The sequence below is a fragment of the Ambystoma mexicanum genome, chromosome 1p (assembly GCF_040938575.1).
Source record: "Ambystoma mexicanum isolate Mex_15411 chromosome 1p, UKY_AmexF1_1, whole genome shotgun sequence".
In the NCBI taxonomy this organism is placed as follows: Eukaryota; Metazoa; Chordata; class Amphibia; order Caudata; family Ambystomatidae; genus Ambystoma; species Ambystoma mexicanum.
This window is the reverse complement of record NC_090921.1, coordinates 982985309-983012352: the sequence shown is the minus strand read 5'-3', so window position 1 is coordinate 983012352 and position 27044 is coordinate 982985309. Positions and strand designations below refer to the sequence as shown.

Below are 27044 nucleotides of genomic sequence, written 5' to 3'. Positions count from 1 at the left end.
TTGTAGAATGCTGTCGCCGTTGTGTCCGAGAACGTCTAGGTTGTGGGTGGAGGTGAATGCCATCCAGGTCTCGGTCATGAAGATGGCATCCAAATCATGTGTGGTGATGAGGTCCATGCCTGATGCGTGATTACTGAGCAGACGTTGGCGAGCATCAGTTTTCATATATAGTGTTGGATGATGGAGTGCTGATGGGGTCCATGGTGGTGACGAGAGTGACGTTTCTGCAATGTGGTGTCCATGATGTTGCTGGTGAGTGGCGTGGTGGCGATGAGTGTTGATGGTGGGTATGGGCTGATATGGACAGAGGAGAAGCTCAATTCAAGGGTTCTTACTTGATGTATGAGGAGCAGGGGTTCTGGTCATGTGCTCTTCTGGTTTGAACAGGTAACCAGTAATTGCGGTTTACTTTCTCCGCCCTTCACTTCGGACACCCGGGTTAGAGATGATCTATGATCTACAGTTAAGAAATTAAAGGAAGGAGCGGGGCTACGTAGGTGGTTAGGGATTAGATCATGTGACCTAGATCTGCTTGCACCAGCTCACCAACATTTCCAGTGCGGGCTTAACCAAAACAGTTGGGAAGGAGGGAAAGCAAGGACTAAGAATGCCAGAATCAAAATCAAGGTATGTTTTCCGTTCTATATAACCAATATCGCCTGTTCATGTTCTAAAATATACCCGTTTTTGCTCTATAAGACTGCAAGTTTAACCTTGCCATTTATCTGTAAGCAATCCCAGTGTTCTGTGAATTCAGCCCTAAAAGAGGCCATGTTTCCAGTAATATTCTATTTGGAATGAATACTTAAGAAGAACTCTGCTCGTAGAACCTCACTATAGGAGTATACAGTGTTCTATATACATCACTTTTGTATAACTTCCCTTAAGCCTGGTGCCCTGGGCTCTATGCAAGTACATTTTAAAATGCTCTCCTGGAATTATAAAACCTCACATTTAGGAATCCTCCCCATTCTACACCTGCTCCCCTTTACACAGACTCCACCATATAGTCCAACCCTCTGGATGGAGTACTTTCTCATTGCAATATCACCCTTGCTTTTGTACTGCTTTTCCTCCCCAGGAGCGGCAATGCATGCCATCTGACGGGCTCTCGACTCTAGGCGCGCACCTGGAAAGTACCGTGAAGTACACTGTTGACTGTTGCTGTTTACTCTTATCGGCTGCATTTAGCTCTATGAAAATCCCTTTGCGAGGCTATTGCTGTGGCTGAGCGTCGTGGAGGAGAGGACGTCTTGAAAAGCAACACGGAAGTTGCCTGACTTGGACACTGAACTTTCTTGGGATTTGCTTAGACGTTTGAGCCACTCCTTCTACCCCGCCCCACAGTTACTTCAAATACCGCGTGCACAGCGCACCCCTGCACGCACCCAGAAAGTACCATGAAGTACACTGTTGACTGTTGCGGTTTACTCTTATCGGCTGCATTTAGCTCTGTGAAACTCCCTCTGTGAGGCTATTGCCATGGCTGAGCGTCGCGGAGGAGAGGACGTCTTGAAAAGCAACACGGAAGTTGCCTGACTTGGACACTGAAGTAATTCCTTTCACTTTGGAAAATAAGAACTTTAAACGTAGTCCTCTGCTACACAGAGGACTCTGTATGAGTGACGGCTTATTGATACTTTGCCATTCCTATCTCTGTGTCCCTCCCCTTTGCAGCTCTCTTGGGATTTACTTAGACGCTTGAGCCACTCCTTCTACCCCGCCCCACAGTTACTTCAAATACCGCGTGCACAGCGCACCCCTGCACGCACCCAGAAAGTACCATGAAGTACACTGTTGACTGTTGCGGTTTACTCTTATCGGCTGCAATTAGCTCTGTGAAACTCCCTCTGTGAGGCTATTGCCATGGCTGAGCATCGCGGAGGAGAGGACGTCTTGAAAAGCAACACGGAAGTTGCCTGACTTGGACACTGAAGTAATTCCTTTCACTTTGGAAAATAAGAACTTTAAACGTAGTCCTCTGCTACACAGAGGACTCTGTATGACTGACTGCTTATTGATACTTTGCCCTTTCTATCTCTGTGTCCCTCCCCTTTGCAGCTCTCTTGGGATTTGCTTAGATGTTTGAGCCACTCCTTCTACCCCGCCCCACAGTTACTTCAAATACCGCGTGCAGAGCGCACCCGTTCGCGCACCCGGAAAGTACCGTGAAGTACACTGTTGACTGTTAACTGTGAATAGTGAGCGGTGAATGGTCCTCTGTTCTGTTGAGGATAGATTTTTCTAACGAATTTCCCTGCCAATTATATTTGTTTTTTTAGATAGTTTATCCCTTTTAAAGCAAAGGTGTGCCTGTCTACAAATTTGTTCGCTATTCTGTTTTCACTCGCCTGACCCGGATTAAGTTGAAGAGTGTGACATATCTAGCGAATAAATAACCTAGGTACTAAATAGCTAAGCCAAAGGTTAAAATGTATTCTTTGCGAACCAATATGCCTAACATTGAACCTTTGGCTGACAAACCTTATGATTTTCACACCACCCCTAAACGCAATATGACTGGTCCTCCTGCCCGCAGTGTAGCGCGGGGACATCGTTATCTCATCCTAGTGATATCAGGAAATTTTATTCGGATAGTTCATCTGGTACTGCCAACTCTATCACATGCGAAAAGGAAACAAATTGTAAAAATAGTAGTGAAGATGTACAGGGAGCTTCGGTAGGCAGCAAAAAACTTATTGTAAAAGCTGCTGCGATAGACCTGTGCACACCTTCTGAATCCCTCTTAGCTGCTTTCTCTGAAGAAAATCTGCTGGGGGATTTTGCTCTGCCAACAAATAATAAATCTGTTGCAGAAATTGTTATTCACCCAGTACCCAGTACCAACACAATCTCCAGATATTATTTCCCCCGAAAATAATGTGCATGAGGAAAAAAATGAAAATGGAGAATCTATACCCAATAGATCAACAGTGGGTATTGCTTTGCCAACTGACGATGTCATAGAACAACCTTGTGCTGAAGATGATGATGACCATCTGTCACATTCCCCTGTGATGTTTACAGAATGTTCTCAGTATTCCCCCATTTTATCAATTTCTTTTACGCAACATTCCCCTCAGCGCATTGAACCCCGCAAGGATGATTCTCAATGCCCCCAAAAACCTGCATGTTCTATTTCCAGTGAACTAACCTTACAGGCTATGAATACGGCCTTGTGTACTTTAGCCAAGCTGTACGAAACCTTAGATGCAAGGCTATTAGATCAAAACTTTTAACTGAAAGAGTTGTTGGAAAGCAAAAATGCGGTCTCTTTGCCTGCTGTTATCTCCGCATCCGAAAATCCAAATACACAGTTAATATGCTCCACCTTTCCATCAAGCGATATTGATGTGGCTGCGAAAATGACAGATAATGCAGAGATGCCGCAGGAAGTAAATGTGAGCAATATGAGTGAAAAGGGAATAAAAAAAATTGCACTGGATGTGTGATGCATGACATAAGTGTAATTGAAATAATCGATCAGAAAGAAGTGATGGATGAGAAAAAAAATCCATTAGGAAAAATAACCGTCAAAAAGGTAAATGAGTCTGTCGCACTTCCCTCTACGGACACTGAAACTTACAACATATTTAGTGTTACTAAAAAAGGGAAAAAACAAATAGTCAATCCGCAACCTGAGATGAAAAAAACAAAGAATCAGAAGCTAACAAAAATGCAAAAGAATAAATATTCTCGACAATTTATAAAACTATTGTCTTTACCTGACAAAAGATGTCAAGAAAAAAGTGCAGCAATTGTTAGAAAATACACTGCCATCAATAGGAATAAAGTTAATCAACTGCCTATCAAATTGGTAACAGGAGGTAATAGTAACTGAGATATGAACCTCTTGACAATTTAGTGACTGAAGTTTCCAATCATGAGCTTAATGTGGACACACTGAGATCTTTCCCTCCTGCGCATCTTTCTCATATAAAAGATCAGAGAAGTGACCTTGGAAACTCACCGCATAACGGCCCTTTTCTAACTTTAGAAGACAGACGCAAGGAGATTGTGAAGTCAATGGGCGTCTTTTTCTCACGAAACACACAGAACTCTAAGGCAACCATAGATAGATCTTCTGAAGTGGATTTAAATCAGACTGGGAGACATACATCTAAGGCTCAAGAAATGACAGCCTTCCAGAGAAATATCTATGATAGACCAAAAACTGAGACTGCCAATGCAAATACGATAGTGAAACACAAGCAAAAAGAAGTAAAAGTTGCACCGAGAAATAGGCATAATAAATGTAATGACCTCACACATGTGAGTTTAATCTTACAATGTCGAGGTGGTCAGTATGGCCTATATGATCTAAATCGATCCTCTGTATTAAACATCTTGCGGTCTATTCCTATTTTACAAGGATTTAAATCCGATGACATGGCTCAAATAGAGTTCATTAATGACCAGGACAGAGCCGTGTTGAAAATATGGATGCCTTCAGCAATTGTTAAATATACGATCTGGCAGGCAAGAGACGAAATATTTCATTTAGGCTTTCTGCTGCATAATCCCACTGTAACACCAAATGCGGATAATACCTTTCCCCTGAATGTAGCTAATATATACCCTTCAAGCTTTAACAATGGTGTAAGCGGAAAAGTACGATTTGGTGACAAATCGTCAGACCCACTGACGATAAAATGTTTCACAGCAGGTGAAAATCAGTCACGATTGGTAATGAGCAGCAGCGCATAATAGAGTGTCAAATGAATGTTAGCTGTTATGTAATGAAAGTAGAATAGACTTTCACCTAGCTTCCTGGAATACCAGAGGCCATACGCATCTCACTTCATCTTCAATGTCTATTTTGGGTGTGTATAACATAATTTGGCTTCAAGAAGTATGGCTAACTTCTACACCGGTCTGGGAGAACCATCAGGTTATTTTGGAAACAGCAATCAAAATTGTTAGAGGTCGCCCTAAGGCAGGTCTTCTTACAGCCATAAAATTAAATTATGGTTGGAAGGCCGAAGCATGGGCTTCCCCTAACAGTTATATCCAGATGGTTCGAATTACCTCCAACAATTACATCATTGCTTGAATTAACCTGTATTGGAATCATATAGACATTCTAGACAATCGCTTCTTCAAGGACTTGACTAACTGCTTAAACGTGATTGATAAAGATCCATTGGTGAAATTCATTATCATTGCAGGTGATTTAAATATGGATTGCATGAACGTAAAGGGGGGAAAATTAAGAGAAACTAAAGAAAAATGGAAATCCTTGATGAATGAAAGGGGTTTTAATATGCTAAATTGTTCAGTAGAGGGTGATGTAAAAAGGCCACATGGCAGCAAGGAAATGCTACTTCAACTATTGATTTCATATATACTAATAGTGAACTTTTTTCTATGGTATCTTCCTTTAAAGTGTTACACCAAACTAAAAGTGACCATAACTTGCTTCATTTTACTTGGTCCTTGCCTATCGATACTCATCCAAAATCTCGGTTGAAATATACGCCAAAACTAGGAGTTTCTACAAATGGTAATTGTTTCAAATGGACACCTGCAAATCTCAATGAATTACTTGTAGCTGTGTCATATCCGAAAGATATTTTAAAACCAGATTTACAGAATGTTCAAGGAGACTTTGTAGGAACGCTCCAGCTGTTCAAAAAACCTGCTCGGATTTCTGATAATGCTCAGAGATCTCACGTACATGTACACGACGAAGCGGTCAGAACAAAAAAAGCTGACCTTAGAAGGGAGGTGCGACACATTAACCAACTGAATCCTATTAATAAAGCATAAATGATATCTAAATGCAAGAATAGATACAGAAATTGGATGAAGCAGCGGAAAGCAAAGATGATAATGCAGGATGCACATTCCATGCTTCATTCAATAGCTTCAGAGAATTCCGCTTTAGTATGGGGTCTGATTAAATCTACTTATGGAGGTAAGCAATCCATAAAACAAATTAATTTAGTTCCAGAGGAAGTATGGGTGCAATATTACACCTCCCTGTATGCTGAAACCCATATCCCAGCAAGAAAACCAGAGTTGGGTTATTATGGGAAAGAAGATCTAAATTTCGACAATGTGGACATTGAAATATATATTAAAAAATTGAGCAAGTCAAGAGCCCCTGGACCAGATGGTCTCTCTAATGCTATGCTAAAGGAAAACCCAGAGGTGTGGCCTGCCATCTTGGGCACGGTTTTCAATCAAATAATTATCAGCAAAAGAATTCCATCTTCTTGGCAGAAGTCAATTATTGTCCCCATTTATAAAGAAGGGGACAGGCTGAATCCCAAAAACTACAGACCTATTGCACTTCTTGATGCACCAGGGAAAATCTTTGCCCGCTTGATGCTGAGAGATTTTAACAAATGGTCTAAGCAGGCAGGAATAAATGACCCTTTTCAAACGGGATTCACCGCGGGTCTTGATACTTCTGTTAATCTAAAAGTGCTGAATGCCAACAAACAGCACGAGCTGCAGTTTAATCAAGCAGTCTATATGGCTTTTATCGATTTCGGAACTGCTTTCGATTCTGTCTCAAGAAAACTACTTTTCAATAAATTGGCTAATAATGCATGTCCAGAGTATTTATTACATTGGATAATTCAATTCCATACGGAAACCTCAATACAAATGTTCTTGACTATGGATGGTTCCTTATCAAGATCGATCAATACGCATAAGGGACTAAAACAGGGGTGTCTCTTGGCATCAACCCTCTTTAATTACTTCATAGCAGATGTAGTGCAGGATTTCAGGAGGGTTACGTCTGATGCTCCTCGGCTTGGGAAATATGCTATCCCGTGGATGTTTTACGCAGATGATCTGGTTCTACTTGCTAAAACGGCGAGAGGTTTGCAAGAATTACTCGACCAATTGGGGGAATATGTCAAACAAAATGATTTGGTCATAAATGTCTTAAAAACTAAAACATTGAAGAAGGTACCCAATAGGAAAACCAGAGCAGCTTGTTTCTCGTGGTCATTAATGACTGAAACATTAGAAAACGTGACCCAGTACAAATATTTGGGGATGAATGTTAATACATCTAAGTCTGATATTCCCTTTTGGGATGAATTGAAAAAGAAAATCAGCACCTCTATCTCAAAGGCCTCCTTTATTAACTCCAAATATTGTTCCTTTTCTATGAAACCGATTATCATGTTTTATTGTCAGAAAGTAGTGTCGACGGTTCTCTACGGTGCTGAGACTAGATCGTGGAGAAACGAGCTGGCTTGGTTAAGATTGGAAGGACAATTTTGGAAAAAAGGTCTTGCATGTTCCAAAGGCTATGCAGATGTGCTTGTTGAGATATGAATTAGGATTATCCTCTTTGAACTGTATGTATATGTGGAAATTATGCAATTTATATCGCAAATGTATAATGGTCCAACAAGAGAACCCTCTATTGTATGTTCTGTCTAGCTATATGAGAACAAGCGACCACAAAGTAATGAGTACATGGCGGTGTCAAGTCAAACAATTTTTGATGAAAACTGAGGTGTCAGAGGAAGCATTGATGACAAATCCTAATAGAGCTAAGCAAAAAATCATGATTTGGGACTGGATAAATACTTACGAACAATGTCAAAAGACTAAACATGCAATATCACATAAGTTAATTATCAAAAAAATGAGGACAACAGAGCTATCTGTTAAAATTCCCTGGTGCTGAAGCGAGAAACTCTTTTTTAACATTTAGAATGAACTGGTGGCTTACAAGAAATATTCTGGCCAAATGGAACATCATATCTAAAAAGGAGGATTTCTGTCGTTTTTGCAAAGTTCCAAGTATTTCTGAAACTTTATATCATTTAGTTGCAGAATGCCCTATGTTATTACATATGAGAATAGAGCACTTCAAGAGACATTTTCACACATATATGCCTCTAACTACAGAAGTTTTTTGGCATCGGATTTTCAATACTCAATTAACAACTATAAGAATAACAATTTTGAATTATATGAATGCTCTAAAGTTAAAGGAAAATTTCAGAGAAACTTACACAAATATATGAGATAGTAAATGTAATGTTTTTAATGTTTGACTAAAAGCATCATTTTTAAGTTTTTATCAGATTTAAAATACTGTGTTATAAGTTTGTATTTTTCTTTTGGATTCTATGTGCGTAACATCGTGATTTCTTTTATGGATGTATAAATGTTGTTTATTTTCTTGTTTTATACTTTTCTTTTTATTTTATAAAAGTATTGAAAAGTTGATTTTTCAACTATATCAATAAAAAAAGAATTAAAAAAAAGACTCCACCATATAGTCTAACCCTCTTTATGGAGTACTTTCTCATTGCAATATCACCCTTGCTTCTGTACTGCTTTTCCTCCCCAGGAGCGGCTGCCATCTGATGGCCTCTGTCTCTTCTTTCCTAGACCAATCCAAAGGATATGCGGCAGCATTACATCAAGACGGAACGCTTCAAGGTTCTTTGCATTTTCCTTTTTTTTATGTATTCACTCATTTAGTTTATGCTCAAGAGATTCTGGGTGACGTAACAACTCAATTAACTAATCTGAATGGAGGTCCATCGGGCACCTTAACAACATCGGGCCCGATTGTCAAAGAATCACTGAAACAAAAAAGACAGAGGATGTGTGTTTTTTTTGTACTTGAGTGATTCTAAGAAATTCACAGTTCACCTTGTTTGCAGAGGCGACCTGCGTATTTCTCTGGGGCTGTTCAGCAGAGCAAATGATGCACAGGCTCGCCCTATTGCATGTGTTAGTGCTGGGGGAATGCTCCTGACTCCATTGTTTTATGGGACGCTCACAGCAACCACATGGGTGCTTGGGGCCTTTTTGACAGTGGCATACCCTTAAAGTACAGATCATTATTTAGTGTTAAAAATAGAAAAGAAAATCAATGTTTTGAAGGTACATAAATACAAGTGGAACAGCAGCAGGTCATACCATTTCTGTTCCATTTTACAAAACGAATTGTGCTGCAAACCGCACCTGTGCTTCCTCCAGACAGGTGCTATGTTATGCTAAACATTCCTCTACACATATTCCTTTTCTGAATTCGTGACGCACTTTCAAATGCGAGAAAATGCCTCATTCATCCCTCGCAATTGCAAAGGGTGGATGATACGCAGATCCTGATGCCCTTTGTGAAACAGGCCCCTCATAAAAAAAAACTTCTGAAATAGTGAAGATAACCGCACCCCTCCCCCAGACTTTGCATGTCCTACTTGCCACAATGTGAAGTGGTGGAAACAAGAAAACACATTCTAAAAGCAGGTAAAATAGTAGCAGGCTAGCATACTTAAAGATGATGACTCAGTGTATCATCATAAGGGTGCCTAGAAATGGGCCAGCAGTACGGGGCACCACCAGTCTGCCATTGTGTTCTTGGGTCTGAGGAAAACTAGCTCAAATTGTGCCCTAGTGAGAGATTTAAGGGGTGGTTAGCTGAGCCTTTCTGCCCTGTTTCCTTGCTTGGTTTCTGTGAGTGCTGAGGAGTAATAAGACTGCAATATTCATCCCAGATGGACCTGCTCTCCTTGCTGCCTCTGGATTTCCTGTACTTGAAGTTCGGCGTACGCTCCCTCCTGCGTTTGCCCAGGATTCTGAAGGTGAGTCCGTCCTTTGTGAAGGTCTGCAATCATCACAAAATCGTGCTTTCCTTTTGGGATGGAGTTCTGACACAGATACCACCTGCTTCCCCTGTCTGTTTTTTCCAAAACGTATTGAATGACCAGCTAGAAATCATGTCTCTATGTGTACATTTCAACCTAAATATCATTGATCACAGAAATCCGGTATGCCTCATGACCCTTCATAATGCAACCAGCAAAAAGTACCCGTACTCCGCACAGTCCTGTGGACAGACATAACACTCTCATCAACTGTTGAACATCAATGGTCCTGTATGTTGCTCTCCCGAGTTGCTTTTCACTTGAGGTGCTTTGCACTCTGAAGTAAACTGCACTGAGAGTGGGCGTGTGTGGCTGGCTGGTATACCCCGGACAGAGGTGGAGGGGAGGCAAGAGTTGGTGTGCTTCAGCATAATGGGACCTTCTGTGCGCTCACCCCACCTGTCGCCTCACCCTGGGATGGTGCATTGCGTTGTGGTGCAAATATCTTGGAAACAGTGCATCCTAGGCCCTTAATTATCTCACTTCCTTTGATTTTGGATTCATTTGTCCAATACATTTTCGTTTTTTTGGGAGGCATCTGGAAGGAGAAAAGCAAAGAAATTACGCAAAATTCAAAAGTATCCAGTGCCGTGCATTGCATTGCGTTGTGTTGCAGTGCAAATATCTCAGAAACTGTGCATCTTAGAGGCTTGAAACGTATCGTTTTTATGGTCCCAGAAGGACTGTTGAGTTTTGTTCCCCATTTTAAGATGCTTATAATGAGCAGCTTTGTCCAGTCCTTCTACGACCACATTGATATTTCGTTGATTTCAGGCAACTGTCTCATGTGTGAAGGGGCTGAAATCCAGGTAAAGGGGTGGGGGGTCCAAATGTCATGTAGCCAGTAATGTTTGGACGGTCCTAACAGGTAACTATGATAAATTTGGTGCAGATTGGTGTGGAAATGTATAAGATACAAACTAACAGATTTTCTGCTTAATATATATAGAGAGAGATAATGGTCAACCGAGAATAACGATTGCCTCGTGAGGGCCTGTATCAAGCAATCAGGACCGACTCTGTGCTTGATAATGCTGCGTTATATGAGTGAGCATGGTGCAGGCACATTACCACTCACATACTGATGTCCTATTTTGAGCATATTTGAAGGAGACTGTTAAGGGTTTTCCAATTTGCTTAGAAATAAGCAGCAGTGTCATTGAACATGAATATCTAATATAGTTATGAAGAAACCTCTCTAAAATCATGGATTGGAAGATGGATACAGACGTTTCCTAGAGTGGTTCATATGTTTGACTGAACAGTGTGTTAGTATATGTGACCATATGCACGATTGAAAGGTATCCACATTCATTACACGATAATGTAGTTATGGTGACCTCAGCAGATTGCCAGACAGACCACTTTTAGTCAAATTAGTAAGAAAGGATGAGGATGAGCTGGAGGCTGATAGTCAAAGGTGGAAAAAAGGAGAAACGGCACATCACATAGCAGCCAAGATTGTTAATATACTGACAACTGCTATACATGCTATTTATAAACTGTACGCTCACGTATTTCCTCAAATGTGCACATTCTAACGTCAACATGTTTTGGCTGTTTGCGTTAAATGGTCTAGATTACTTCAGGGCATATCTTTTATAAAGTTTAACACGACCCCAACAAATCTTTAACATTGTATCCAGGGAGGATACGTGTGTTTTACTCCTATTATCATATTGGTCTCCGTTATCGCTAACTTGTTGGAAAGACTGCCTCTGCTGCATGCCAGACTCAAAGGTGGAGCAAAAGAGTGTGGAATCTGGAACCCCTGGATTGCATGCGCTCTTTCATGTGCCCGGGTATCATGCTCCTCTGAATAATAGGCCTCATTGGCTCAACCACCAGTTTCTGTTTTTCAGCCTAGCAATAGGGTCTGAGGACTGCTCCTCTCATGTTTTTCCCATTATTTTAATTGGTCGCTTGGTGTGTTTGGCTGACCTTGTATTTTTTAAATAATTTCTAGTCCCACCTTTTAAACAATCAATAAGGTAATTATCTGGTACATTTTGCCTGTGTTCGCCGGTGGAGCATGCAGCGCAGCCGTCAACCGGCAGCGACTGACAAGGTACGAAAGATGATGGCCGGGGGAACAGCCATTACTGCTCCCTATTAAACTATCCAACCTCTCTTATTACTCCTTTTACGTCGTTCACAATTGTATGTTGTCCATGTCAGGCACTTAGGCCCTTCCAGGTAACTCTCCTCTAGGTGCTATGCTTTTCCTGCTGTATGTTAAAACCTAGGCCTTTTCTCCCTTTTCTGGAAGCTTGCATCTAGGTGTTTTGATTATTTTAAACTATATGCTGAAACATAGGATTTTCTTCTCCCTTTCTAGGAAATTCTTATCTAGGTGCTTTACTTTTTCTGCTGTATGCTGAAACCTGGGCCTTTTCCCCCTTTTCAGGAAACTCGCCTCTAGGTGTTTTTACTGTTCTTTTATATATTATAGCTTTGGCTTTCCCCTTTATCCTGGTCACTTGATTCTAGATGGTTGCATTGCTTTTGTGTTGAAGAAGTTGCTTCCTGCTTCTCCCTCACCTGCTCTCAGGCCTCCTTTGGGCCCCCTCTGCCTTTCCCTCCTACTCTCTTCTGTCTCTCCCACTTCACCTGGTGAGGTCTTTGGACAGCCCCGCCCTGTGAGAGTCTCATCCAACAGGTGTTCCCCTGCTTCTCCTGAACTCCAAGGACACCATTGCCTCTGTTGCTCCAGCTTTGGTGGACTCTGCGATCACACCTTGCCACAGTGCCCCTTCCCCTCTTCTCCTCTAGCCCTGTCTTGTGCACCCTCTCCTCAGAAGTGCATGTGAACCTGTTCTCTTGCATTTAAATGCTCCCTTCTCTCCCTGCTCTCTCTCCCTGAGCAAGACCCTTTCTCCACCTTCCTGCACTTCTCCTCCTCCCCCCTCATTTCTGTTGCTACACTGGCACGCTGCGAATTGTCTCACGACCTAGTAGGAATTTCACAGTTTGTCTTCCTCCCTGTTCATCCTATCCTACTCTTCTCCTCCTCCCCCTCTAACCCTTCTGCTACTGAACTTGCACGCTCCAAAATGCCTCTCGACTTAGTAGGATCGTCACTGTTTATCTTCTTCCCCGTTCATCACATTCCACTCTTCCCCTCCTCCCTCTGTCCCCTCTTTTCTGTTACTGCACTTGCACACTCCAAATTGCCTCACAACCTAGTAGGAATGTTTTTGTTTGTCTTCTTGCCTAATCATCCCATCCTACTCTTCCCCTCCTCATCTCCCTTCCCAGGCATTCCACGTTCCGAATGTTTCAAGACCTAATAGGAAGATTTTAATTGTTTTCTCCCTGGACCTCCCCCTTCCTTGTCTTGATGCGCTTTGAAACACCATTTGGCTGTATTGGCGCATTATAAATACTCAATAAATAAATCAAAATAAATACATCGGATCTGTAGAATTATGATCTGCTTAAGGCCACGGATAAACTGACAGCCAACAAATCTATTCTACATGCTGGCAGCACTCACCCGAAAAGACTGCTTTAAAATAGAGCTTATAGCGAACTACTCAGGGAACATAGAGGCTATTTTCAGGTATATTCAGGTCTTTGACTCTGAATCTCATGCTCTTGTCCAATGCTTCTTAGTCAGTAGATAAAAGCTACAGATGCTTGAGACTTTTAGGCGGAAAGTTTGAACGGTACAAACAACCAGCCTGTTGAAATAAAAAAAGAGTATTTCACCATGTATAAATGAACCTCTGTGACTGATCACTATATACTATGGTCATGCCATGTTTGGCCTATTACAATAACACTGGCATATCCTACCCTTGGATGATGAATGAGAAAACTCAATTACAGAAAAGCACATGACCCGTATAAAAAGCCCCTTACAACGTGTCTTAGTATATGGCCAGATGCAATGCGTACACCCAGTTCCACATGGCTCAATACACAACCAACAGTGTTTTATGAATGCAGTGTATGTTCGATCTGCACCGTTGCACTGAAAAATACAATGAACAATACAAAACACAGTGGTAGAAGAAAACAGTTATACATCTACAGTTTCATTATCTGTCCAACCAACTGTTGTTTATCACATCTTCTACATATGTGGCACGTGTTATATCAGAAGTACTATTCGTAAATTACATGATAAGATCTGTGGTCATGCTACACAGATCAGAACTAACGAGGACTATTCAATGGGGGTAGACTGGAAATCTAGACATCACAATGTTAAGTATTACCAGTTATACTTTTGTGTCATAGAACACGTGCCTTCGAGAATATAGGGTGTAGAGTTTTGGAATCGAGAACATGCAAAACACATTGGATAAACATGGCCAGAGCAATTAACATTGTTCTAGGCAAGGACCATGGGCTCAGAGTATTTATGGAACAGTATTACTTGTTATTGTGTACAAGTCCACTGTAAATGTTACATTGTTGTTAACATTGCTATTTTGTTTAATGTTAATGATCTTTGTTGATATAGTCATGAAATAGTTTGAGTCACAATTTTGAGTCATATTTAAACAATTTGCCTGATAGATTAGTAACTATGAAATGTGTAAGTATTAGTGGGGATTAAGGAATGGGTTGGAAATCTTTAATATGTGGTATTCTTTTTACAATTATGTGTACAAATAGTACTGCATTTTGAATTTGCATGCATTATTATGTGAGCATCATCAACGTAGCGTGGCTGCACTGATTAATCAGTGAATCTTTGAATATACTTTAGGATGTTAGGAGTAGTATTTCTTTTGTGGCTTTTAGCACATTGAAAAATCTCTTTCCTTTCATTAATTCGGCACCCACTATAGATGTAGCAGGAACCCAGTTTGTACATGGGATGTTCCTGTTTCTATTTAGACAGGAATATTATTAAGACAGGACTGAATGAGACTAGGAGTATTATTTCTTCAGTGGTCTCCAACACTCTATATCATTTATGTCTTTTCACTATGTTGCCACCCACCATGCATGCCAAATGGTCTCCAGACATACACGTGGCACTGAAATGGAACGAGGGGCGGGAATGATTAGGGGAATATCGGGAGTAGACAGGTGCTGTGGTTCACTGTGGTTGTGTGTGGTACCAGGAGCCACTGGTCTCTGTGTGGATGTGATTTTCTTGGTGATTCCTACTCCAGAGGTATTCTGTTTCTGACGGGAGACCCATCCCAGTGGCAAAAACACCCAAATCATCTTGGGATGATTTAGGTGTTTTGACCAGTGGGATGTTTTTTTTTCTTAATTGGAGAGGTGTAGAGTTGTGGGTATGTTGGTGTGGCGTAAGCATTTTGTTTAACTGCTTGTGACAGCGAGTTGGTTGCGCATGTTTTAAGTGAGGGTGGATGCAACATGAGGCTGTTAACAGATTGTTATTTTTGCATTCTTTGTGAGAGGGCTGGTTTAATGTGCTTGGGATTCTCATCGGTCTTGGTGATAGGGACATTTTGGCAGAAGCTTCCAGTTCTACAGTTTCCTGTTCCTCGCAATGTTTGTGGAAAGTAGGCTGATTAGATTTAGTTCTGATGGGCAGTGTTTGAATGGTGTCCTGGTGCAGAGATGTTTTTAGGTTAGTTCCAGTCGAGTGTTACTGTGCGTTTGCCACTGTTTGTTAGTGTGTTTCTTCTGTTCTTTCTGGTGAGATGTCCTTTTTGGGCAGGTGTCCTATTTCACGCTGGTGGTGGCACTAGGGGGAATTATGTCTATGTGGCTTGTTGGGACATGGTGATTATGGTGTGTGGCGTCTGCATTATTTCCTTATGCGTGTTTGTCCCTATGCTCATTCAGCCATGGCTTTTGTTGGCCGGGTGTCAAGTCATCTCATGGGGATATTTTGCGGCTCTGTGCTGTAGTTAAGTTTCACTCTTTGTTGTAGGTCGTTCTTTATCCTGGGACTGTGGGGCCTGCTAGTCCTAAGGTTCTAAGTGGCTGCCATTTGTGTTGTCCTGTAGATTTGGTTAGTTTAATCTGTGATTCCTGGGTCCCCCAGTGGTGGTTGTGGTGTGGAAGTGAAGCGCCTGTTTGGCATTCTAACCCTATGCAAATAGGTTGCTGTGGTTTCCGTTTTTGGCTGATTTTTCTTGAGTATTTGGTCAGTGTGGTCATTCAGGTGTGACATTCTTTTACTGTGTGCTGAGTTTTACGGTTGTGGCAATTTGTGGCCCTGTTTTGTAGAGTATCTCTCTCACACTGGGTGTGAGTGTTTCTCTATCCCGGTGTGTTGAAAAAAATACAGTTATTTTATTGTGGCCGGCCTATCTTCCCCTTTAAAACTGTCCTAATACTGGCAGGGACTTGAAATTAATTTCTGTCTTAGTGTGACAGTATACTATTTTGCTCTTTTGGAATTGCCATTGTGATCTTTTTGACATATCCTTCCATATATTCAGGGTTCAACTTGGGCAGTAGCACCTAGAGTGCTTGAGAAAATACAATGTATTAGGATGTTATTCAATGTCTATATGTAAAGGCATACATCCTTGGGACAGACCTAATACCCTCTGATTACAAATTATTATTGTGTTAACTGGTTTGCTGTGCAAATACAGTGTTTGAAATGGGGCAATACATTCAGAACTTGTTAAGCAATTTTGTTGTTAACGTGATTTAGTCTTGCCGCATCTTTACTTCTGTCTTTAATTGTTACAGAATTGGGGTTTATGGGCCTTATGACTATATTTAAACGTGTAGTGATAATGGGAGCAATTCTCTGGGGATGTTGAACTGTTCTCATATATTATATTGTAACATTGTGAAATACGTCAGTGGATTAATGTGCTTTCAAACGCCCACGTTGTATGGAGTTAACATGTGATACTCACTATTCATGAGTACATATAACATTTTCTTTTTCTTTTTCGGAAGAAAATGTGCAAATTAACTTGTAAAATAACTTATAAGTGAATTGTATTTTCCGTGATTGTTTTATTGAGAGTAATTATCAATTCTAAAAATCTTTTTCTTAAAGCAAAACTTGTTTTCATATCCAGGGCACCTGAAAGTGACTCACAAGTCACGAAACGATGCATAACAACGGAGCCATAATTGGACACCTGGCTGAAAAAATATCATCAATGGAATTCAATCAACACTCAAATCAACAACAAAGAGTAAACGAATACAACGAGATCAACAAAGGTTTTAAAAAAATCATTCAGTTGGTTGACAAAAACTCAAATGAAGCCAGGATTCAAATGGATGAGTTGCTGCACTTTATGAAAAAGACTCTTTCGAACTTAAACCCAGTTTCTCCAAACTTGGCCAAATCAGGGAGTCGTGATTGTCTCGATTTAGGTCTAAGTAAAAAAGCTCTACCACAAGGAACACAAACCGAAAATGATGTTCTCATAAGCGCAACAGCCAGTACATCTCTGTGGTCACACTTTGACGTGGGAATAAGAAATCTCACTCCAAAAACGATTGAAAATGAGCAAAAAATTGATAATCAAGCGAACCCCCAGATAAACATAACTGAGTTTCAACAACCAATCGGAGAGAGGCATACATGTAATGCTATAAAAGGATCAGCCGCCTCCATTGCCCGGGAGCCTTCAATTGTGGCATCGAGTAGCTCCAAACTAAAGGCGTCCTTCGGAATTTTTTATGGAGGGGCAAAAAAATTTCAACCTGAAAAAAATCCAGATCCAACTCATGACGACGGGCAAGGAGGTACAACAAGTTCACTTCAACACAAAAAAAGAAAAGAAAAGACAAAAAATATAGCTGTCAAGAAACATACCTCAAACTCGAGGAAATTTCTTAGAAACTTAACAACCCCTCCTAAACCTAAAGTCTTCGTCGATGGAAGGCTGTCAGGGAAAATGACGAACAAACAATCGTCAACGATCGCCTTGGGGTCAACAGTGGAGAATAAGCTTGAAAAGATAAACAAAAAACAAACAACTCGTTTCTGGCTAACAACGATGTAAGACAGGCGCCTAAGAAAGATAGTAAAAATCCAAACAAGCGGAGGAGAGTCGATTTTGACTCTAGTTGTGTTTCAACAACTGATGACATTGAAGAACTTTGCAATCTATCTACTTATTCTTACGAGGAAAGTGAAGAAGATAGTAGTGCTCCATATGATAACATTTCGTTTGAAGGAACAACTCTTCACGATGATCAAGTTCAGAGCCAGCAGAATTTACTGAAAACAAAACAGACTCATCAACGTTTTCCAACACAAAGAAGAGAAAATTGTATTACAGTTCCCGCCGAGCACGACAAACAGGGAAATGGTTATAAGTTCGAAAATCCTTGCAATAGCAAAGGAAACCTTGTAACAATATTAAATCCAAAGCGAACAACTGCTCAAAAGCAGAAAACTGGAGAATTAAAATCGAGGATATCCAGCTCTGGGCAACAAGTGAACTCATCAAAAAAAATAAAACTAGTGAATGTGTTGGCAGATGATACTGATGTGAATCTGAACCGTGGTAACGTAATGCGTTTATTGCACTCAGTACCCTTACTACGGACGATCACCTCCGATGATCTACAAATCGTGGAATACATCTCAGAAGAACGAGTTGACTGTGTATTGTTACACATTAAGTCCAACGCAGTAAGAAGGTTATTGATGAAGGCAAGGGATGACATCTTATGTCTCGGTTTCGAAATTTCAGAATATTTCGAGCCGCTAAAATCGAACGCTTTAGACGGCTCAGTCAGGCACGAGACAAAGAGTTCCCTGAGACAACGGCGTGACCAGATTCGAAAGTACCTGAACTCAAATTCGATATCTGGAAAGAATAAGATCGATGTGCAAGAGGGAAAAAAACACTAACTAGACAACGATGGATTGGACACTGTTAATTCCTTGATCTCGTGGAACACCAGAGGCTTTAGCCATTTATATAACAATTTCCCTGTGGATCTATCAGACAACTTTATAGTATGCTTGCAGGAAACTTGGATGCGCCATCCCCCTGTAAAGGATGGATATCAAATCTTGATAAACCCTGCAAGGAAAAACACAAGAGGACGTCCTTTTTCTGGCCTCCTGACGTTAATGAAAATAGGAACAAGTTGGGAAGTGGCAGAGTCAACAAATCCAAACGGATATGTGCAATCGACCTTGCTGATAAGAACAACCATAAGAGCTGGAAAAATGGAACACCCACCTCAACACCTGTTGCTATTCAATGTATATTGGAATCCTGCAAAGATTTCGACTGGGACTTTTATCCGATCAATAACTACAATAATTGACAAAGAACAAAGACGTCTTCAAAATCTCTGGATAATTGTATGTGGTGACTTTAACATATCGTGGTTCAATGGAAATCAACAGAAAAATATTTGCTGCCGCGAAGAAGATCAGAAGTCTTCCTCCAGAAGAACACGATGGTCAGAGGCAATGAAATCCAGAGATTGTACCATGGTAAATGGAAATGTGTCTGGTGATTCCCCACCACAAATTACGTGGCAAAACATGGGGTTAAAAAAAACTCTGGATTACATCTGGGCATCGAATAACGTGATGCATAAAATAACCAACTTACAGATAACGCCATCGACCAATAGTGACCACTATCCATTGAAATTGTTGTGGCAACCACGGTGCAGATATCTGAGTGGCACAGTGAGTACTCAATTAGAAGTAAATCCTGGTCGAAACAGACTCAGGATGAACATAAAACAGATTCAGCAATTGACTTCTGGTTTTCAATATGAAAATAAAGTCTCCTCAGATTTCATAAATTATCCAGTCATTCTTCCTAAGCCGAATATAGCAAAGGCAAGAAACCCTCTGTTGGCTTCAAATCACAAACATATGTGGAGCATGAGTCTGACTAATGAAAAGAAGAAACTGAGAAAAGACTTAAAGGATTTACGAACCAGATTCGGCACAAATAGTGCCGAAATAATAATTAAACAACGAAAACAAAGATATCGAAATTGGCTAAAGGCATTTGTGCACCAGCGAGATCAGGAACGTGGGGAGGTGATGCTCTCCTTGATTAGAACAAACAACACCAGAGATATTTGGAAAATTCTGAACCAAGGTTACTCAAATCAAGCAACATCAATGGCAAAGGGAGTACCTGAGGCGAAATGGGTGTGTCACTTTCAGGAAGTATTCTCATCCAATGTTCAGCCTAAGGAGACTGACTCTGTAGATGTAGCCTGGCACACAAAGGACACGGTAGATAACATAGTAAGTGCCATAGCAAAGCTAAAAAATTACCGAGCAGCCGGCTCGGATGGCATCTCCAATATGATGCTAAAACAACATCCGTGTGAATGGGCCTTCTTCATACGCGAATTGTTTGAGATAATAGCGAAATCCAGGAAAATTCCATCATCCTGGTCTGAGGCAATAATTGTTCCAATCCACAAAAAGGGCAGCAGGGATGTCCCCGCAAATTATCGTCCAATTGCCCTATTGGACACCATAGGAAAAGTGTTTGCAACCTTCCTACAAGAAAAGATCTCAACTTGGGCCCTCGAGCTTGAATTAAATAATATCAGACAAACTGGATTCACGAAAGGAGTTGGAACCGAAAACAATTTAACCATACTGAATCTTCTGAAGTTAGAAACCTTGCGAGGAAAAGGAAAATTGTTCCTTGCATTTATCGACATGCAGCAGGCCTTTGATGGCATCAATCGGGAAAAACTCTGGGAGAAGTTGAAGAATTGGAATTGTCCAGCTAACATTCTGAATCCCATAAAAGCTCTACATGACCAAACGTCGATAAGAATAAGGTTAAATGAAAACGGAGACCTTTCTGTACCAATTGTAACAAACAAGGGAGTAAAGCAGGGCTGCCCTTTGGCGGCGATTCTTTTCAAACTATATATCGCTGATGTATCTGGAACACTAGCGAAAACTCATTGCTTTCCTCCCAAAATTAATGGCAATCCGGTAAGTTGTCTTATTTACGCAGATGATCTAGTATTGATCGACAAAACACAAGTTGGTCTACAGAGGTTATTAAATACACTAAAAACATACATGGTGGACAACGATCTGAAGATCAACGTAGACAAAACAAAGATAATGAAACTCGGTCATGTTGAGAGTCACAAAGACAAGAACTTCAAGTGGACAATAAATAATGCCCAGATTGAGGAAGTGAATGAGATCCGTTATCTGGGCATATATTTCAGTACCTCGATAAGAGAATGGAGCTGGGTGACTGAACTTGGAAAAAGAATCAAAACCTTGGCTCTCCAAGGATGCAGAATTCATTCACAGTACGGGAAATTCTCCTTGATCCCAGTACGAACCTTCTACATGCAAAAGGTGATTCCATCTATAACGTTTGGAGCCGAGACAGGCTGGAATATTGACCACAAGATCTGGGCAAAATTTGAAGGTCTGTTTTGGAGATGTGTACTAAGACTGCCTAAATATTTATCAATCATAGTCATACGCCATGAACTAGGGCTGGAGCCGATGCGTGGAACTGTTATTTGGAAATCGATGGCTCTGCTACGCAAGATTTCATTGGAAAAGAGCGAATCTGCATTTAAATTATTCAGACCACAAACCAACTTGAAAACGGACAGTTTACAGAAATTGTGGTCAGAAAAAGTGAAGGCAAATATGCAGGTCGCCGATGTTTCCATGGAAAGTTTACAAGAACAACCTCAATATGCAAAGAAAAAAATGAGACATTGGCTATGGATTGAGAATTAATACCACAAACTAAAAACTGCCCTGGATTTGAGGCCGATGATGAACAAATTAGACAAACTGCCAAAATATTTGTGTAAATTTCCATCTCGACGTCATAGAGATGGCTTTTTACGTCTAAGAACAAACACATATAAGACCAGGCAAATGTGTTTTATCCGGCATATTGATAATATAAAGGATCCCTTATGTAGGTTCTGTGCCATTCTTCCAGAAACGCTAAAACATTTATTGATCGAATGTCAATTGCTTAAAGATTTAAGATCTGTACATCTACATAAATTTACCCCTCTCACTGACAGCATGGATGAATTGTGGTTACGAATCTTAGGTGGGAATTCAGTGCATTTGACATGTGCTGTCATAAATTTTCTAGAGAAAGCACTAAATGAAAGCCTACTAAAACCTTGAGAAATGGCACTTCATAAGATATGGAATAAAAAAAAGAAGAGACTAATCAGTTGATGTAAGAAAATCGTAATAAAAGTTTGTAAGAAACTAGAAATTACAACAAAAAAAAAGTATAAATGAACATTTTGAATTTAGTTTTTTAGATATAAGCATCTGTAGTACACCCCCTCTGCTATATATTCTATATTTAAGTTGACCAAAATATAATGATTCCAAGTTGTTTGTGCTCCCCTTCTTACTTTAACGTTCTGGAAATGTGCTTATTGTCGAAATGTTCATGTCCTCTAAACATTGGAATGTGTGGGTGTTTTTGCCACTTATGATCAAATTAGTACTATATTTCTCCTGTTTTGAAAATGTAACATTTTATTTTAGTTACATTAATACAGTTTGTCTGTCCTCTTTGAACTCTCAATAGACCAGAATGTAATATTTCAAAAATGTATTTACATGTCTTTTAGTTCACAACAGACCAAATTTCAATTATTCATAAATGTATGGGGGGCGCTATTGCGTGGCTGCAAGATGGACGCTGCCTGAGAGAGCTCCGATTCAGTGACTTCTAACATCCTAAATCATCCTTGCTACTGCTTTGGAGCACCAACTCCAGTTTTCGATCTGCGGTGAAACATTGCCTCGACTGGTCCACTTGGCTGAATTTCCACGTAACTACAGGGACCCCTCGGGTCCCGTGGCATCTTCACACCATAGCGGAGCATGGAGTGCCCGGCCGACGGAATGGTATGGAGACATCAATAGTGCTTATGCCCCTGGATCTGTTGCAGGACCCCTGGTTGGAGCGGGGATCGGATTGGGGCCCTGACCCCTGGAGACGTGCGGGTACATCCTCATAGTTCTCGCCTAAGCCCTGGGTGTCCCCCGGCAGCTCATCTCTTCCCTCCTGCTTGTCCACCACCTACCCTGCAGTCTCGCCACCGAGGAGGGTCAAGTGGGCCTTGCCGGCGGGTGCCCTACGCCGACGGCCAAGCTTCCCTGCCTGCCTCGCCTCGCCCAGGCCATCAGCATATCTCCGGAGACTATGCTGGTATCTGCCATCCTCATTGGCGCCTCCCGCGTCATAGCAGTGCACACTGCTCCTAGCTGCTGAGACAGTACTGCAGCCCCAACATTGCCATTTTTTTATTTTATTTCGCCACCGGGACCTGTGCCAGGGCACCTGCTTGGAGGGAAGGTCGGACAGTGACCCCGACCCCGGAGCACCTGAGTACAATCCGACAGTACCTGCCTCAGTCCCCAGAGCCCCTCAGTGTCTCCGCTCTATCCTCCTCTTCACCTGCTGCTCACCCCCAAACGCTCTGCCACAGAGGAACAGGCAGGCCTGACCAGCTCACCTTTCCACCAGGACCACCAGTCCCTTGTTGGATATTTCATCGGCCCATGGATGCACAGTGCAATCCCCCACGCCCTGATGCAGGGAGTGATCTGCGCCGGTTCAGCTTCTCCCCCACACACACCAGCCTGAGGGGTCCTTTCTGGCCTACACCTCCCTCTTTGCCACAACAAGACAATAGGGTGCATCATTGTTCGGGCAGCAGTGTGCCTTCATGCCCCTCTGAATCTCCCCTCAGCCAGCAACTAGTTACTTCAGTAGCCCACCACTCTGCTGTCATATCCCTGACAGGGGTCCGTTGCCTATTCTAAGAGAGATCTACCCCCAGCTCGTTGCTTCGAGAAGCGGCTGACCCTGAGGGAGTTGGAGGCGGATGAGCGAAGGGCTCGGGAAGGAAGATATTTGGGAAGAGAGAGTTGAAGGTATTTAGGACCCAGGCCCCAGAAGGCCTTGTGGACAATGCAGAGGGTTTTGAACTTTATCCTCGCAGCCACTGGGAGCCAGTGTAGAGATTTCAGTCCTGGAGAGATACGGTCCCTGGGCTTGAGGCCAAGGACAAGTCTCGCAGTTCTGTTCTGGATGAGTTGCAGAGGGCGGAGAGTGGAGGCAGGCAGATTAAGATAGAGGCTGTTACAGTAATCCAGCTTCGAGAGAACCAGGGCTCGGGAGACAGTGAGCTTCTGGGGGAAGGAGAGGAAGGGAAGAATACCTCTGAGGAGGTGCAGCTGGTAGTGTGACTTCTTAGCGACGTCAGAAATATGAGGAGAGAAGGAGAGTGTGGAGTCGAAGATGACCCCAAGGTTTTTTGCCTTGCAGGTAGGAGCAGGGAGGGGGCCAAGGGAGGCAGGCCAGAGAGCTCAGGGAAGGAGGGAGTGGGTGTACCGATGAGTAGAATCTCAGTCTTACTGGCATTAAGGCAGAGGTCATTGGCGGCACACCATTCCTGGATAGCAGACAGACAGTCAGAGATGAGGGAAGGAGAGGGGGAGGCTGAGGGTAGCCTGAAAATGAGCTGGGTATCGTCCGCATAGCACTGGAAATTAGGGCAGAGAGCGGCGATGCGGTGGGCAAGGAGTGCCAGATACTGGTTGAACAGCCAGGGAGAGAGATTAGATCCCTGGGGGACACCACAGGTGGAGAAAAAGATGTCGGAGAGGAAGGACCCCAGTTGGACCTGGGAGGGTCGATTTGAAGGAAAGAGGTCAGCCACGCCAGAGCCTGACCAGTGATACCCAGGTTTTCACGGAGACGGTTGAGCAGGATGGCATGGTTGACAGTGTCAAAGGCAGAGGAGAGGTCGAGCAGAATGAGAACACACGGAGTGTTGGAATCGAGGTTCAAGAGCAGGTCTTCACGGATGTTCAGGAGAGCAGTTTCCGTGCTTCTGGCAGCTCTGAAGCCAGATTGATGGTCATGAAGACTACCAACAGATTCAGCATGGAGGTTAAGCTGGGAGATGGCCAGTTTCTCCAGGAGCTTGCCCAGGAAGGGAGTGATGGAAATAGGGCGATAGTTAGCCGGGCAGGAGGGGTCGGAAGAGGGTTTCTTGAGAAGAGGGTGCACAAGGGAGTGCTTGAGGGGGGAAGGGAAGACTCCAGAGGCGAAGGAGTGGTTGCAAAAGTCAGCCAGGGCAGGAGCCAGGGAGTCGATGTGGTCCTTGATAGTTTTGGAGGAACAGGGGTGAACCTGTTTAGACGAGACTTTCATAGATCGGACTTGTCTGGAAACCTCGTCAGCAGAGAAAAGTGGAAAGGCAGAGAAAGAGGGAGGAGGGGTGACTGCAGAAGGGCCAGAGGAAGAGCCGGGAAGGGAGGGAGGGAGGTGAAAGGAGGAGAGCGAGGACAGGATGTCCTGAGTTTTAGAGATGAAGTGAGAGGCGAAGGGCTGGGGGGTGCACCAATATCGTTCTTCCCATTCCTCCCAATCTGGGGGTGTTGCAAAATATATACATCAATCGGTACAGTTTTGTTTGCATGAGAAGATATGTCATGCGGAGGGGAGAAACATTTTCCTTGCCGGGGACTGCTTCGGTCTCAACATCCTGTTCATTAATATATATGCTCCTAACGTAGACACGCCAGAAATGTGCTGCCATGATCCATAGGTTCCCAACGTATGAGGTTGTATGGGTGGGGGATTTCAATCTGGCTTTATCACTAGATATGGACCGCTCTACGATATCACAGTTGACACTTCCCAAGGCACCTACTGCATTGGGAGTTATAGCCAATTCTCTTGGGTTGGTGGACATATGGCGGTATATGCATCCCGATGTAAAGGAGTTCTCATTTTTCTCTGGGGCCCACGGCATGGCCTCTCAGATAGATTACATCATATTGTCCATCCCCTTGGCTGGTACAATACAGGCCTGTAGTCTTTTACCAAGAACACTGTCTTATCACTCCCCCATCTTGGCGATATTCGCAATCCCTGACACAGTGTGGTGTCCCCCCCCGCCCCACTGGCGCTATCGCCCCAGCGCTCTTAGAGACGCGCTGTTCCGGGATGGCATCCAGGGAGATATCCTTGAATATTTCTGGATTAACGTTGACTCTACCTCCGACTTCAGAACAGTTTGCGAGGCCTTCAAATCAAATATAAGGGGATGTTGCATTTCAAGGGAGGGCAACATCCTCAAATCCTTGCGGATGACTCTTTGTCACCTAGAAAAGGAGATTAAAGACTTGGAACACAAACAGGCTCTGGGCCGCGATACAGAGATTGGGAAGATGCTTTCCGAGAAGCAGATCGAGCACTCTGTGACTGCGTTTAAATATATATGGGGGACTCCGTTCTTGCAACCAGATATGCTGAAGGGGGCAGACCTAGTCACACTCTTGCCTGGGCGATCAGTAAAAATAGGGTAGCGGGGGGATCATAGAGGTCCTATATCCAACTGGGAACTTGGTCTGGGAACCTAGTGAGATTATTAAGGTATTCCTGGACTACCACAAACTATTATACACTTCCCAAATCAATGCCTCTGCTGAGGATGTCAGATTGTATCTGGACCGGGTCGCCCTGGGTTGGCTTGACCCGGTGTACGCTGACCTGATGAACGCTTCTCCTTTCATTGAAGAGATTTGTAATGTTATTCACGATCTTCCGAGAGGCAAGGCACTGGGACAGGACTGTGTCTCGGTGGAATTTTACCAGGAGTACGCCAACATCCTTGCACTGCATATCTGTAACATGTATGAAGTTTCTCTGTCCGTTGGCCTTCTACCCAAATCAATCAGGACGGCGGTGGTCATGCTGTTGCTGAAACCAAGTAAAGACCCTTATAATTGTGCATCGGATAGACCTTTATCCCTTATTAACACGGACAACAAAATTCTTGCAAAACTATTGGCTGACTGACTTCTCCCTTACATGAATGCCTTGGTATTCGCCAACCAGGCCTGTTTCATTCCGGGCAGATCCACACTAAACAATCTAAGGCATCTCTTCTCACTGATACATAATGTTAAGGAGCATGTCCCCATTATAGTTGCAGCGCTCGATTCAGAGAGGGCCTTCGACTCAGTCGAGTGGCCTTTTTGTTCCAAATGTTATGCAGGTCTGGCCTGGGTCTCCACTACATGCAATGTTATGTTATGTTATGTTATGTTATTTTGCATTTATATAGCGCCTTATGTATCATTGGTATGATCTCCAGGCTCGGGTAGGTTGAACGCCCTCGGGAACTGTAGTTCAAGTCAGTGGAGAGAGAGAGAGAGTTAATAAGGTGCGTGGGTGCACCGGATTTGTGTGCAGCTGGTGTGGCATTTGTATGATAGCTGCTTCTTAGCGATAGGTGTGATGGTTGGGAGGTCAGGATTATGTGTTCATTCTGGTGGGTTGATACCCAGAGTGATTTCTGGCTACGTTAGGCCTGAGGAGATGCTTAGGCTGGCGGTGTGTGCTCAGGTTGCTGTATTTAATTAGGATGATGGGGAGTATGTGGCGGGTGTTAGTATGAGAACAGCTATACCGAATGTGTCATAGTGTTCTAGTTGAGAGGTGGTGTATA

The 27044-nt window shown here is 42.6% G+C and overlaps 1 protein-coding gene across 7 annotated transcripts in view; it reads left to right on the top strand.

The window, feature by feature from the left end:
• The window catches only part of CNGB1 (cyclic nucleotide gated channel subunit beta 1), a 1007057-nt gene that overhangs the window by 790512 nt on the left and 189501 nt on the right, over positions 1–27044 (top strand). For all 7 annotated transcript variants that reach the window (XM_069654372.1, XM_069654395.1, XM_069654388.1 and 4 more), the window contains 2 exons: positions 8371–8421; positions 9486–9572. In XM_069654372.1, coding sequence (XP_069510473.1) covers positions 8371–8421; positions 9486–9572 — 138 coding nt within the window. The remainder of the gene's footprint in view (positions 1–8370; positions 8422–9485; positions 9573–27044) is intronic.